Raw genomic sequence first — 13,517 nt, forward strand, 5'->3', positions numbered from 1 at the left:
TCTGTTGTGACTCAAAAGAAGAACGAGGTCTTGTGTCACCTTGTGAACTCAAGAAGCAATGTTATCAGAGTAGACGTATGTAGCCTACCAAACTAAAATAAATGTCATAATATTAAATAAATAGATGTTGCGATACTTGGCGCCGCTGTATTAGTATAATATTGTGCCAAGAAATTTCACAATACTACATGGCATCGATTTTTCTCCCTCCTCTAGTAGCCTTCGTGCTGTGAGCTGTCATACTGCTGGTGCTTTTTCAATTGTGTGTTTAAAAGTGGCGGTTAAGTGTAATGTACTTGGGTATGAAATTCATTATGCACAAGCTAAATTAATAACTCCACTTTGTTTAGGGTGTAACCAAGTGTGCCAGAATCCTTCTTCTTTTATCAACTCCATCAAAGACTTTTTTAGCCGAACAGTAAAAAGTACCTATTCCTCTTGCAACTCTAATGTGTATTCTACAAATTCAGTAAAGAGTTAGGTGTGGTAATTGCCCATTTGTTTCTGTTAGCTTTTTGGCTGTGATGATTGTCAGCATTAACTAGCTAAGACAGTACATTTCTGATGATCCTTCCAAACGTAACACAAACAATTATCTTTTGTTGACTGTTACTTCCTGTTCAGTCATCTAGTCCTGTGTCAAGTTTAAGGTGGTGGTAATGTGTCCTTGCAGTAGATTCTGTTTTGTTAATATTACATTACCTCTAAGGAAGACTGTACCTCACGTACTGCAAAGGTCGTACAGTTCCCTTGGTCAGAGTGTGGAATGTCACTTACATGATCACAGTTTTCTCATAATGAATAGTTAATAGCAAATTAAATGATTATATTCCTTTTCAACCCACACACACACACACACTTAGTGTAATAATTCCAGAGTAATTGGTACCCTGGACATGATGAATGTATGAGTTTATGGCACTGTATGGATGTGGCTTGAAACTGTGAAATATTTAATTTTGCCAAACAAAGAGGACTTCATGTGGGAGTCCTACAAACCACAGCATCACCCAATTTGCTCATTGTTTCCACTGCTGTCTGTGTGATGACTGATGCAAAACCCATCAACACTGTTGCCAACAGTGTACACTAAACAGAACAGTAAGGCTTTGTGGTCAGACTGTCAACTGTGATTTGATCCATCGCACTCATGAATTAATAAGGAAACATTTGTATTAAAGAAGAAATGAAAGCACTTGATGTGCACTTGATTAAATGCAGTTATTCAAACTAAACACACATTCCACCCGAAGACTCAATACAGAGAAGACTTTCATTCTTAAAACATCTTAAATCACCAACAAGAGAGGTCCTGTTTTAAGTGCAGAAACTAAAAGTGCTCTTCTCCATTCAGCATGTCCTTCACGAGATGCACAGGATGCCGTGGGCATCCCCTGGTCATCTGCCAGCATGACACAGTAGAGCTGTTAGCCTTTTGACCTTACCATGCCTTAGCATTATCCTCAGTGCTAAGCCCCGCTAGGACAGCATACCCATCTCTGCCAACACTCTACCACACACACCTACACACACACACACACACACACACACACACACACACACACACACACACACACACACACACACACACACACACACACACACACACACACAAACACAAAGAGACACTGTGTTTAGTGCCCAAGTCCCCCAGTAGCTGCTTTCACTGTTGTCACAGTGTTGGTTACTGTAGTTCTGTCAGCATTGTTTCTGTTGGTCATGTCTGACAAATAAGAACGGGGAAGAGCCCTACGGGAGACAGGGATTAGTAGAGTAGAGTACAGTAGAGTAGAGTAGAGGGCTTTAGGAAGAGCCAACATAAAAGGGAGGAGAGAGAGGAAACCAGAGGAGGAGGAGCTGGGTACAGAGATACAGGCGGGGAAAACAAGAGAGCAAGCGAGAGAGAAAGCAGTTCTCTGAACCGGCAGATTCACCTGGGTTCCCTCTCTTTCGGCAGTTTCTCTCTTCATCACCCGACCCCTTTTTCCGTATCCATTTGCTCAGGCTGAGGGTGGGTTTATCAGGAAGGGTCCGCTTGGCTTCCATTATGGCCTCAGAGATGGGGTCCCACCCCAGGGTGGTGTTCCAGACCCCGAGGAAGGAGGAAGACGAGGAGCCCCCCGGGAGGCGCCTGGGGAAGCTGACGGTGAAGTACGACCGCAAGGACCTACAGCGCCGCCTCGACATCGAGGAGTGGATCGAGGGCCAGCTGCACCTGCTTTTTGACTGTGAGGTGAGAGAAGGAGGAGGAGTGTGCGCCTCAGGCTGGCCGTCATGGTTTTCTAAGCTTTCAACTAACTAAATGTGTTTCCCAGAGAGACAGAGAAAGTGAAAAAAAAGGAAGAAGAGAAAAGAAGAGTTTGTTCATGTGATGAACTTGTATTAACTTGAATTCACCTGTCTGGTATTGTCTATCACTTGATCATTTCTTTTAAGTGTGTGACAATACATTATTGAATCCTTATCATTGTAATTCATGAAGTGTAATTCAAAGCCATGGAGGATGGACAAAAACAGAGTTGAGGAAAGCAAGGATGGGAAGAGGATTTGCCCAATTTATTATCATCCGTCTAGTTTTTAAATTGTGTGCTGGGCAAGAAATCTGTACCTCGAAAATAAATTTGAGTGGAGCGGATAATGCGAGAATGACAGAAAGAGTATAGTAAGGGTCTGACCACAAGTACAAGATATTAACAGTGTGTTTGCCTAATGTGCATGCAGAGCTCTCTCTCTCTCTCTCTCTCTCTCTCTCTCTCTCTCTCTCTCTCTCTCTCTCTTTCTCTCTTACTCTCTCTCTCTTTGTATCAGAAAGCTATAGGCTCATAGGCGCATGCTTAGCCTCTCTGAGTAGGTGACCTATTTAACCATAAACTGTGGACAACAACATGGTGTGTGTGTGGGTGTGTGTGTGTGTGTGGCTCCATTTCTCTGTGGCTTGAGTGAATTAACCTGCCTCATTCGCCCATCCTAATGTATACAGTTTCACAGCTATGAGATCCCAGAAAGGAATATTGTAGGATATACGTATAAATTCTCTAGTTTTACCCGTGGTGCTAAGCTATGTTCTTTTCTACAGTTTTCTAACAGGAAGTTATGCCACTTTCTATTATTCATATGACCATGATTGAATGTAAATAATAGATGTGCAATTGCACTTTTATTTCGTAGTCCTTTTGATTTTTTTGGTCCGACAGAACTGCAGCAAGTTGCATATATTTCATGTGTCTTGAACAGTAATATCACAGTGTAATGAACGTCATTGTCTTCACTGTCTTACCGCTTATTTTCATCTCATAGCATAGTGGGACCAGTGATGACCAATGGGAGAAGATATTTGTTTTTCCATTTGGAACTAGGTTCATATTAAGCATGTCCTGAATTGTCTTGTGACTTTTTAATGGGGTTTACAGGCAGAGTCTCACAGAGGTACTTACTTATCTTCCAAGAGGTCCAACACAAGCAGCAGCAGCAGCAGCAGCAGCACTCCTGGCAGTGCTGTCTCATTATAGTATATATTCCTCACCACTGAGGGAGCTCTTGCCAGTAGAAGCACCACTCCCAGGTTAAGTAGCTTTGCCAAAGTAATCACCACTCCCACTCCCACTGCAAGAAGTTGTCCTCATTTCCAGTGTAGTTCCAATCCATATGTGATCACCAGTGATGCCGGTAACGCGTTACTTAGTAACGCGCTACTCTAATCTGACCACTTATTTCAGTAACGAGTAATCTAACGCGTTAATATTTTCAAACCAGTAATTAGATTAAAGTTATTTGTCCAAGTCACTGTGCGTTACTATTTTGTCATTAATAGTTCAATATATATTTGATTTCTTCTTGCGTCTCTTGGAGTGAAGTCATGTAGTCTATGCGACAATTAAGTCACGTTTTCAGCATGAGGGTCACGTCACGCATATATACATAGCAGAGGTCAATGCTGAAGTCAAGCCAGATGGCTATCTAACTAGCGAACTAAGCTATCGCTAGGTATGATAACTAACTATGTAGTTGAGAGAACATCCACAAACAGTTATTGTTCATGACAACTAGTATTATTACAAATGCGTTAATGTTCAAATCAAAATGTTAATGTTACAGTCAAAATGTTAATGTTACCGTCTGTAAAATTGCACGCTAGCTAGCGATAGCAAACGCCAGCTATTTACCAGTATCAATCAATGTTGAACAAAACCTGGCGATCTGATACAAAGCCATAGCATTACATCAGGATCATCATTTTACAAGAACGTTATCGCTACAGTGACTGTGAAACACTTTCAGCAACATGCACACACATCCCTTGAACAATAACGTTACTGGGATAGCAGCTATCTTGCTCCACACTGCTACGTTACTGTACTGTTATATAGATTGTCACCATCTTAGCTAGCTAGATAGATACCTCTCCACAGTCTCTCGCCAGAGACGGAATACAAAATAAGAATTAAGAATCTTTGTAGGTTATTAGCTAACCTCAAATATTGTATACAGATCGTACCCAGTGGTGAAAGAACATGACTAGTCTACAATGTTGTGCTGGTTGCATTTAATGAAGAAGTCGTGGGGTTTCTCATTTTTTGACAAGAGGTTTGAGAAGCTTCTGTTAATGAGGTACACTAGCTAGTTATAGCTGGCGGAGCTACTGAGTAGGCATACCCACAGGATCAATGAACCGGCATGATAAAAGAGAGCCACGACATAATTAACTCGTGATGATTTAACCATTTCGTTTCTTTTACTATTTTAAACATGTGCTATCTTTATATCCAGCAGCTGATTATGGCAGCTTTCACCAGCTTGGGTCAGACAGTCGCTCCAAGTGTTTACTAGACGTTATCCCCGTCTGTCTGCACGCTCGCGAGGCTCACTCACGACCAAACAGAGCCGTGAGCTTGCCACCACAGTCTCAAACAGGCGGGATTCCTGTGCTACTCTAACTTCTAAAAATTAAACAAAATAATTTCACTAAAACGGTTGTTAGGTGTGAATTTGACGATCTCAAAATTAAAATATTTTTTTTTTTGGGGGGGGCTAAGGAAACTTTTGGGGGGGGCTCCAGCTCACCCAAAATTGGGACTAGATACGCCACTGGATACATTGTACATTGTTGTTGTGTACTTTACTGTTAAAAATGCAGTTCTAATAAAGTTAGTGTTGGCAAAACTGGTTGTCATTTTTATGTTGAGGCGGCGGGGGGCGTTGTCGACAGCTGCTGAATGTAACTAATAAAGTAACTTGTAATCTAACTTAGTTACTTTTAAAATCAAGTAATCTGTAAAGTAACTAAGTTACTTTTTAAAAGAGTAATCAGTAATCCGATTACTTTTTCAAAGTAACTGTGGCAACTATGGTGATCACCCTCCTCAGCTGGATCACTGTGATTATCATTGTCAAAGTAATCACTAGTTACAGAGTTTGTAATGTTATAAATCAGATTTTCCATTTGAATTTTTAAATAATATTTACTACAAACACAATGGACAGTGTATAAGAATGTTAAGTGTGCAGACATTCCTTCTCTTTAAGGGTCAAGGCTCTGGTATCATTTTGTACAAATAGTTTTAGAAATGTGTAGGAATAGATCATATAATGAGACATTTTTCAGTATAGAGACTAAGGTCACAACGGACATTCTCCATGCATGTCAATTCCTGGCTACTAGCTACTTGAAGGTTATGTTAATACAAAAAAAAAAAAATACAAAAAACAATGTTGAAGCAAAAATGATTTTGATACTATTGAATAAAGAACACCTGAAACTACGGTGTCTGATGAATGAAATGCATGGGAACAATATATAATCTTATGTTCTCACTGCCCCATCAATGATATTTCACCGCAGGAGTTCTTGAAACATATTTGTTGTACCTTACATATTGTACTTTTAAAGCTTTTGCAGAAGGACAGGCCTTCAGTGATTCCTCTAGTGGGGGGCGTGGTTCTAGCCTGCCTCAGAGCCATTGTCCTTGACTGTGAGGACTGTTCCAGTTCTGGAACCATATCCAATATTCTGTCAGCTTACATTCCCACTGCGTGTCTTCACCGACTGCCCTCTGGAGCTTCTTTGTAGTATTTTCTATTTAGTAACAATTGAACAACAGCATATCGTTTAATGATCATATCTCAACCTTGACCGTATCGACGAGGCTGATTATAAGTCAGGCTTTCAGACAGGCTTAGCTTCTTTTTTTTAATGTGTATGCTTTTGCTTCGTCTTCTCAGTGAGCACGTACGGTTAGCTGAAAGCAGGTATCATAAACCCCCTAGATACCTGACGGAACATTGATCTGAAGAACGCAATGTGCTTGCGCCAGAGAACATGGAGTAACCTCATGAGAGTGCCAGAGTAAAGTGCATAATCTAACAGCAAATAACAGGAGACATTTTTTGTTTCTCTCTCACTTCCATTCCGGCCTAGAGTGGTCTTTTGTGGAGCTTTTCTGACATACGGGCTCCTTTGTCCTCTAGTGAATAAAAATGCCAGACTAGTGTGCCGGAGACAGAGTGTGGGTTCATGTCATGTGGTCTGCTGGTTTTGCTCTCCGTGAGACGGCAAAAAAATGAAGGAAAAAAAAAACCAAACAGAGATTGTGGTTCGAAGGCAATGGACAAGTGTGTAATTTATCAAATGTATGAGACCAGAAGAGTAGTTTGAGGTACAGGGCATCGGGCCTTCAACGGCTATAATTTGGTTACTGTAATGTGAATATGGAGAGGGATTTTACCGACAACAAGATTGCCTGTTTAAATGATTTTTACATACGTCATATTAGGTTCTGAAATCAATGAAACTGATTGTAATCTTCCGGGATGTGTTGTGACAAGTGACAAACACAGGCAGACCCCTTGGCCTCTATATGTCCTTTTCCATTCATCTGCCATGCATTTGCTGATAACATTCAAACCACTAGCGCTACTCAGTCAGCTACTGTGGACTAACTGTAGGTATAATTCATTGTCTCAGACATATTGAGGAGGCCCCAAAGTATTTTGTTCTTGCTTGAGAGCACCTGTCATCTGTTAGCTGAATTTAAAAGAATGGAGTAAAACATATTTGGAAGTGTTGCATTTTTGACTGCAGCTGAGATATTTGTTGTGTAAGAGAGTTATCTGGGTTTTTTTTTCAAGTTAGGCAGTCCTATCATCCCAAGATATTTCTGAGCACTAACTGTTCTCGATAAAGATAACTCCAGCAATAAGCCAAGCCAACAAGCTAAGATATTCCACAAATTACTCTTATCTCGAAGCAGACCAACAGCACAAGAATCAAAACTTGCTGTGACACGCACACGCATTTAGTTTCAGTTTTCAGATTTCACACAGAGACATAATTTGTCCCCTTTCCTGATATTCTTGCACTCCGCACAGACACATCATTTGCATGTATAAATCATACAGTTATTCACACAATCTGAATAGATAGCTCAGGGTCACAGTCACAGTCACAATAAAAGAGAATCACCTGTGGTGATCTCTGTTGTATCAGAGGGCAGCACAGCTGCTTTGCCTGGTGAGTGGTCCTCCATCAACAAGACTCATGATTAAACAAGATAATTTAATACGGACAAAGAAGGATCCCAGGTACACAGCTTCAGCCTCATTTAGTTTAAAATGGGAATAAAGAGTATGTCCACCAGATATGCCTGTCAAAATACCTCTGAGAGAAATTTGGCTGAAAATTCGCGTTTGGCTGAAATTAATCTCTAGCCATAATATCCTACCATTTTAATCCAAATGTAGGCTTTTTAATTTACTATACTCGTGATATCATACAAAGATAAAACAATAACATTTGGCAAGGGCATATGTGGCCTCAATATCAAAATGTTTAATGTGTAAATATGAATTCAAAATACTGCGGTGCCAAAATTCAGTGTGTTGATAAAATGAGATTGAATTATGCCGTACAGATACAAATCTTTGAAGAGAAATGTATTATCTCTGAATTGCTTTCCACCAACATTTCACATAGAATAATGTCTCATAGTTATAACCTCTGTAGTTGTATAGACAACACTCTGTATGGGTAACACTGATAAACTGTAAACCACTGGTTGTGTATTTTAAAATACCATTCCTGCAAACATAGGAAATGGCTCCAGCGCAGAATGAAATAGCACTGACAGCACACTCACTGGCACAGGAAGCACGATAAACACAGATACATTCAAATTAACTTTATCTCAGTGAGCAGACACCCAGCGGAGAGGACTCCACTTCCACCTCACTGCGTTCCCACCCGTCTCTTATCACTGGATATATGGGAGACATTTCAAGTAGCACTGTTGTTTTTCTTAAGGTAAGGAGCCACGGCTGAGGTCATATGGGCCTATGGAAGTTATTAGTTACCCTGTGGTCTGTGCTACTCTGCAGCTTGGCTAATTGAGCTCAAAATAGGTCAGTGTTGACTCAGACTCCTATAATTACTGGTGTCTGGTCTTTGGGGAGAGCATTGGGTGCAGGCCTGTTTGTGTTTCACCCACAGTTTCCCCATCCATCAGCAGATAAGTGTCAGGATTCGACCCGTTTTTCTTCTGTTTCATTCTGCTGAAAGATGGCAGCCATTTTAACCACTTTTCGAGCAGGGGGCTGCCAGTTACCCTCTTCAATTGGTGATGTAGTAAATCTCAACTTTTGGGAGTGCTGTATGATAGGAAAGTACCAAAAGAAAAACAGCAATCCACTGCAAACACAACAGCACCGTCCACAATTGTGTTTAATTTGAATTCAATTATTTAGTGTAAGTACAGAAATGACTGTGTGCTTATTTGGCTGGTAACTAGGTTTACAGTCACTAATCACTACTTCATCCATAATGTGCAGATCCATTTCCAACTTCTTTTTCCTCTGGCATGGCTCTATGCGGCAGCAGCCATTTTGACCAATCCAGCAGGCTGCTGGGATCATCATCAAATAATCATCAGAGCCCGGCCCGTTAGGCACTCGGCCCCTCCAGGGAGTGGCCAGAGCCCACGCCGAAGGGCCCCCAGGAGCCCATATTCTCAGGAAGTGGGCCGGAGCTTGATATGTCCCCCCTCTGTCTTCCAATTACAAATCCACTTTGTTGAATAATAGATGATAATAAATAATGACCACTTGCAAGGCCCAGCCTATCATGTCTAGGCTTACAGGCGAAGTGCTCTGTGGTGTGTCTTTATATGGTTGTTGATTGACTCAAGAGGACACTCGCAAAATGTCATTACAGAAGCTGCTGACACAGGCTGACATTTTATCTAATTAAGTTACAGATCTGCTTACCTCAAACTTTTGATCTAATTCTTTCTGTTGATCAAAATTGCCTAAGATAGTCAGCGCGATATCCGGCTTCTAATAGTGGTGTTGTATCTGCTCGACCTTAAAAACTGAGATAACTAATTACTGCTGTTACTGCAGCAGAACTTTTTACAGAAAAACACAAACACTAGAGAAGCTTTATCAAAATAGATTGTGTTGTGTGACTGGCCGCATTTTGATTTTATTATCAAACAAACTCTCTGCTGTACCCAATGGATTCAGTAGTGTCTATTTTGAGTGATAATTGTTATTCCTAGTATATGTTCAGTCCCCAGTATTGACTTGCATGTATAACATGTGTCACACATGAAATCCACCCAGAAAAGTGTCGGAAACAATATTCAAAAAGTGATTTAAAAACCAGTGTAATGTGCAAGCATTTCACCCCATCGCTCATATGTGATTTTGAGTTGTGTCTGAATATCATTCTTCCCAGAGACCTGCCTTAGGAGGAGATGTACTGAACGCAAATGAGCCACGGACTCACTCCTTTTTTCTGTGTCCATTAGCATGGGCAGTGGGGGAACAGGGGCCTCTGTGCACCCTCAGTGCATTCTGGGTAGTTTTGGGTCTGCACTGCAGGCTATCGAAAACAAAAGAGACTGTGTCCTGAAATATGTTTGCGTTCGTGCGTGGGTCTCAGACAAAGCACCTCCTTCTGAAAGGAAATACAGTCAACTCACCCACACAGTCCACATGGCTTTGTGAGCCTCATGGTAATGAAATGCATTTACAGTATACAAGTGACCTATTGCTGCGCCAGATCTTTTGTCTTGATCACCTGACTTAACCTTTTTTCAGGAGGATGATATCCCTGAATTGGAAATTGACATTGACGAGCTCTTGGATTTGTCAGATGAGGTACAGAGGTCAAAACTGCGGGTGAGAGCCTGAAATTTTGAAATAAAACACTGTTAAATAAAACAAAATGGTGGTTGAATTAGATGAGGTACAGTACTTATACAAATGGGAATTCTCACAACTTTATTTTTACAACAAAGGATTTAAGTGCCTCACAGGATGGACTGGATACATGAGATGTGTGTTTGTGAAACGTTCACTGCTTTTTAAAAGCGTCAGTATCCACTGAATTGAATCATACAGAGATTAAACTGAACTTCCTGTTTCTTCCTCTCCAAAGGCACTCCTACATGAATGTGGCAAGCCAAAAGAGGTAAGAAGGCAAAACAAATAAAATAAAATCCAATAATAGCCAAACCAAGTCCAACAAAAACTCCCTCTGTGAGAGAGAGTGCATGAATACAATTACATTCAATAAGACTCTTTGAGACAAAGCTGTGCTTATGATAAACAATACAAAATCTTCCCTCCAACCATGTGTTCTCCCCTATATTAGGACTTTATCAATGGCTTACTGTACCGTATCAAGGGACTCCGTAAGATGTCTGGCTTCGTGAAGAAATGAATCTTGCTCAGAGAAGAGGACCCACAAAGCGGAGAAGCCACAGATGCTTCCCTGACAGGCCCTCAGACATCTAGACACAGGAATCCACACAGCAGGGTCTGTTAATGATCAGTAGGCAAGACTTTGGAAGGCGACAGCCCATCCACGGCACGTAGACGTTCCATTCTGTGGAGCACTTCTTGCCTGGGTTACTCTACATTCTTGTTCTAGAATGCAGGCACAAATCTGAATCCTGCAAATGCACATCACGTTTGACCAACAAGAAGCATCTATTTCAATGAAACCGTGGTGTGAAACAAATAGTGGTATTTTCTTACTCTTCAACAACAACTACAACAACAGCAACAACAAGTGAATGCAAGCAGGCCAACCAACTGTTTCTGCGAAATAGACTAGATTTAGTAACTAAATTAACAATATTTAATTTTTGTATTACTCTTGTTTAGGGTCCTTGTTATTGGTGGCAAACATATTTTAGTCTACACAGCATGTATGTAAAATGAATAATAAACAAAATATACTGGCTGGTGGCTACAACTGGGTTTCATATGTTAAGACAGTCATCCCATGCCTGTACAGCATACATGTTTGACTTCTCTGTAACCAATTCCAAACACTTAACAACTAATGACTTGACTAGCCATTGTGAGTTATCTACATCTATATAATGTAGAATAGACCTAAGGCAGTGGTTTGATTCTGTTAGTCATACTGTATAAAGGAAACACCAGATCTCTTCTATCGTGGGGTTCAGTGTGTTTCATGAAGAGAATAGTAAGAGGTTATGGACACAAGTCCGACTATGCTGTTGGTTACATGTTGTTGTATGGTTGTTTTTTTTAATGAATGTATTGTGAATATTGGTTTGTTTATTGAAATACGTGGTGTCCTTTGGCCTACCTATACAGTTCAAATATTGTTATCGCTTTGAACACATCCTTTTCCCTCTAAGTTGTTGTTTAAAGAACCATCTTTTCTTTTTTGCTGACACAAGCACCAACTTTATTAAAGGAAAAGGTGAATTGGTTGAGTTTGACTTTCTTACAAATAACATCTACCTCTAAGCACAGCATAATATGCATATATAAATGTCGCCTCTCTCTATCTCTCTCTCTCTCTTTGACTCTTTCTCCCTTTCTCCCTCCCTGCCTCTCTTTCTAGCATGGAAATTCGTTCTACTTATAAATCCTACAATTTTTTCCCATTATCTTAATCTTTCTCTCTTTGTCTGTCTAGCTCCCTCTCTATCGCTAGCCCCTGATAGCAAGTTAGGGCAGGCTGAGGTTTGTATTTTCCTCACAGGCTGAAAGCCCAAGCTGATGCCTGATACAGTTTAACCACTAGAGGGAGAAAACAATAGTTGAGCACTAGGTAACAGATTTAGTTCTCACAAAGAGATTGATGAAATCACAATAGCCTCTCCTATGGTTGGAAATGCTCTTAGTTTATATAACATTAATCCTGGGCAAAGGAACACCTCAACCAAAACATCAACAAAATGTTTTTACTGTAGTGTGTCTGAGTACCTGAACCCATTTTTTTTACTGTTTCTTGTTTTGTTTCACACCTTGATTGAACCAGACAGCAAATGAGGTAACTATGAACTATTAAACCTGCATCCATTTTATAGCAGTACGATCAAGATTGTAAAACACATAACTGATCAGGATAAGTAAGAATTATTGGCCAATGAACTGGGTGCCTAATAAAACGAGGTCAGTATCCAGGAATCAGTCTGGTTGTTTTCCAACATATCAACACTTTTTGAAGCAGGTGAGATTAAGCTTCGAATTCAACAGAAATTATGTTACAGTGATCAATCAAACCAGGCTGCTGTGAAATCGATTGATCATGCTACCTCAAGATCTCCCAAAATATGTCTCCCGTCTCTTTGATGATTTAATCATATTATCCGTGTTGTGTATTGCCCTGCCATTTGTGTTGATTAATCTTTGCACAATGTCACAATATCATCAACATTACTGCAACATGAAAGAAAGAAAGTAAGAAAGAAAAAATAAAGAATAAATGCTATAAATAAGTATGGATGAAGGACACTGTTCATTTAATTTTTAATTTTAATTAAAATTAACATTTGAAGGATTTCAAAGGATGGCGTGTAAATTAAAGGCTATAATGTCACTTTACCCTTTTACAAAAGCATCTGCAAATCACAAATGGTCTTACAAAATAGCTTGCTCTCACCATCACAGTCGAGTGAATACACTCATCTTGTTGTAAGATATTTATATGTTTAACATGTTTTTTAGTGTAAAGAATAATTTTTTCACGTTTTATCTGAGAGTAAGCTGTGTGTCACGTTTGTCTACAACCTCTGAAGATTGAGGAGGGATGTACATTCCCCTGGGTGACCATGACTAAATACTTAGAGCAAAGGCGCTCACTGGACTTCCCTCCTTTCTGGAAAGATATCCAAGACCATTAAAGGATATCAACTTCAGGCCTGTGCTCATGATCAAAGGCTGAGATAGTGACACAGCAAGCCACAGTTCCATGTGCATTTGTACCTTCTCCAGAATGTAAAAAAAATACCATAAGCTTACCAGTTGATTATTATGTCCAGAACAATGTCAGTATTTGACTGGGGTCATTCAGGTGCTAAAGAAACACATGTTCTCTTAAAAGATATATATACACAGACAAACAAACTATATATTTGTTTGGGTATGTTTTTTTTCCCATTTTCATGGAACTCCAATACTGAAGGCTCACCTGACTGGCCGTGCCCTTAAAATAAAATTAACTATGCAATGATAATAATATTATTATCTACAGACCC

At 40.1% G+C, this 13,517-nt stretch overlaps 1 protein-coding gene across 1 annotated transcript; it reads left to right on the plus strand.

Annotated features, from left to right (window-relative positions):
• Nucleotides 1–1,663: 1,663 nt before the first annotated feature.
• LOC105907298 (protein phosphatase 1 regulatory subunit 14B-like) lies at nt 1,664–11,241 on the plus strand. The gene is made up of 4 exons (XM_012835597.3): nt 1,664–2,233; nt 10,093–10,173; nt 10,433–10,465; nt 10,649–11,241. Exons 1-4 carry the CDS (start codon nt 2,048–2,050, stop codon nt 10,715–10,717), a joined length of 369 nt encoding a protein of 122 aa, XP_012691051.1. The 5' UTR covers nt 1,664–2,047; the 3' UTR covers nt 10,718–11,241.
• Nucleotides 11,242–13,517: the final 2,276 nt, after the last annotated feature.

The sequence above is a fragment of the Clupea harengus genome, chromosome 15, assembly GCF_900700415.2.
Source record: "Clupea harengus chromosome 15, Ch_v2.0.2, whole genome shotgun sequence".
Lineage (NCBI taxonomy): Eukaryota > Metazoa > Chordata > Actinopteri > Clupeiformes > Clupeidae > Clupea > Clupea harengus.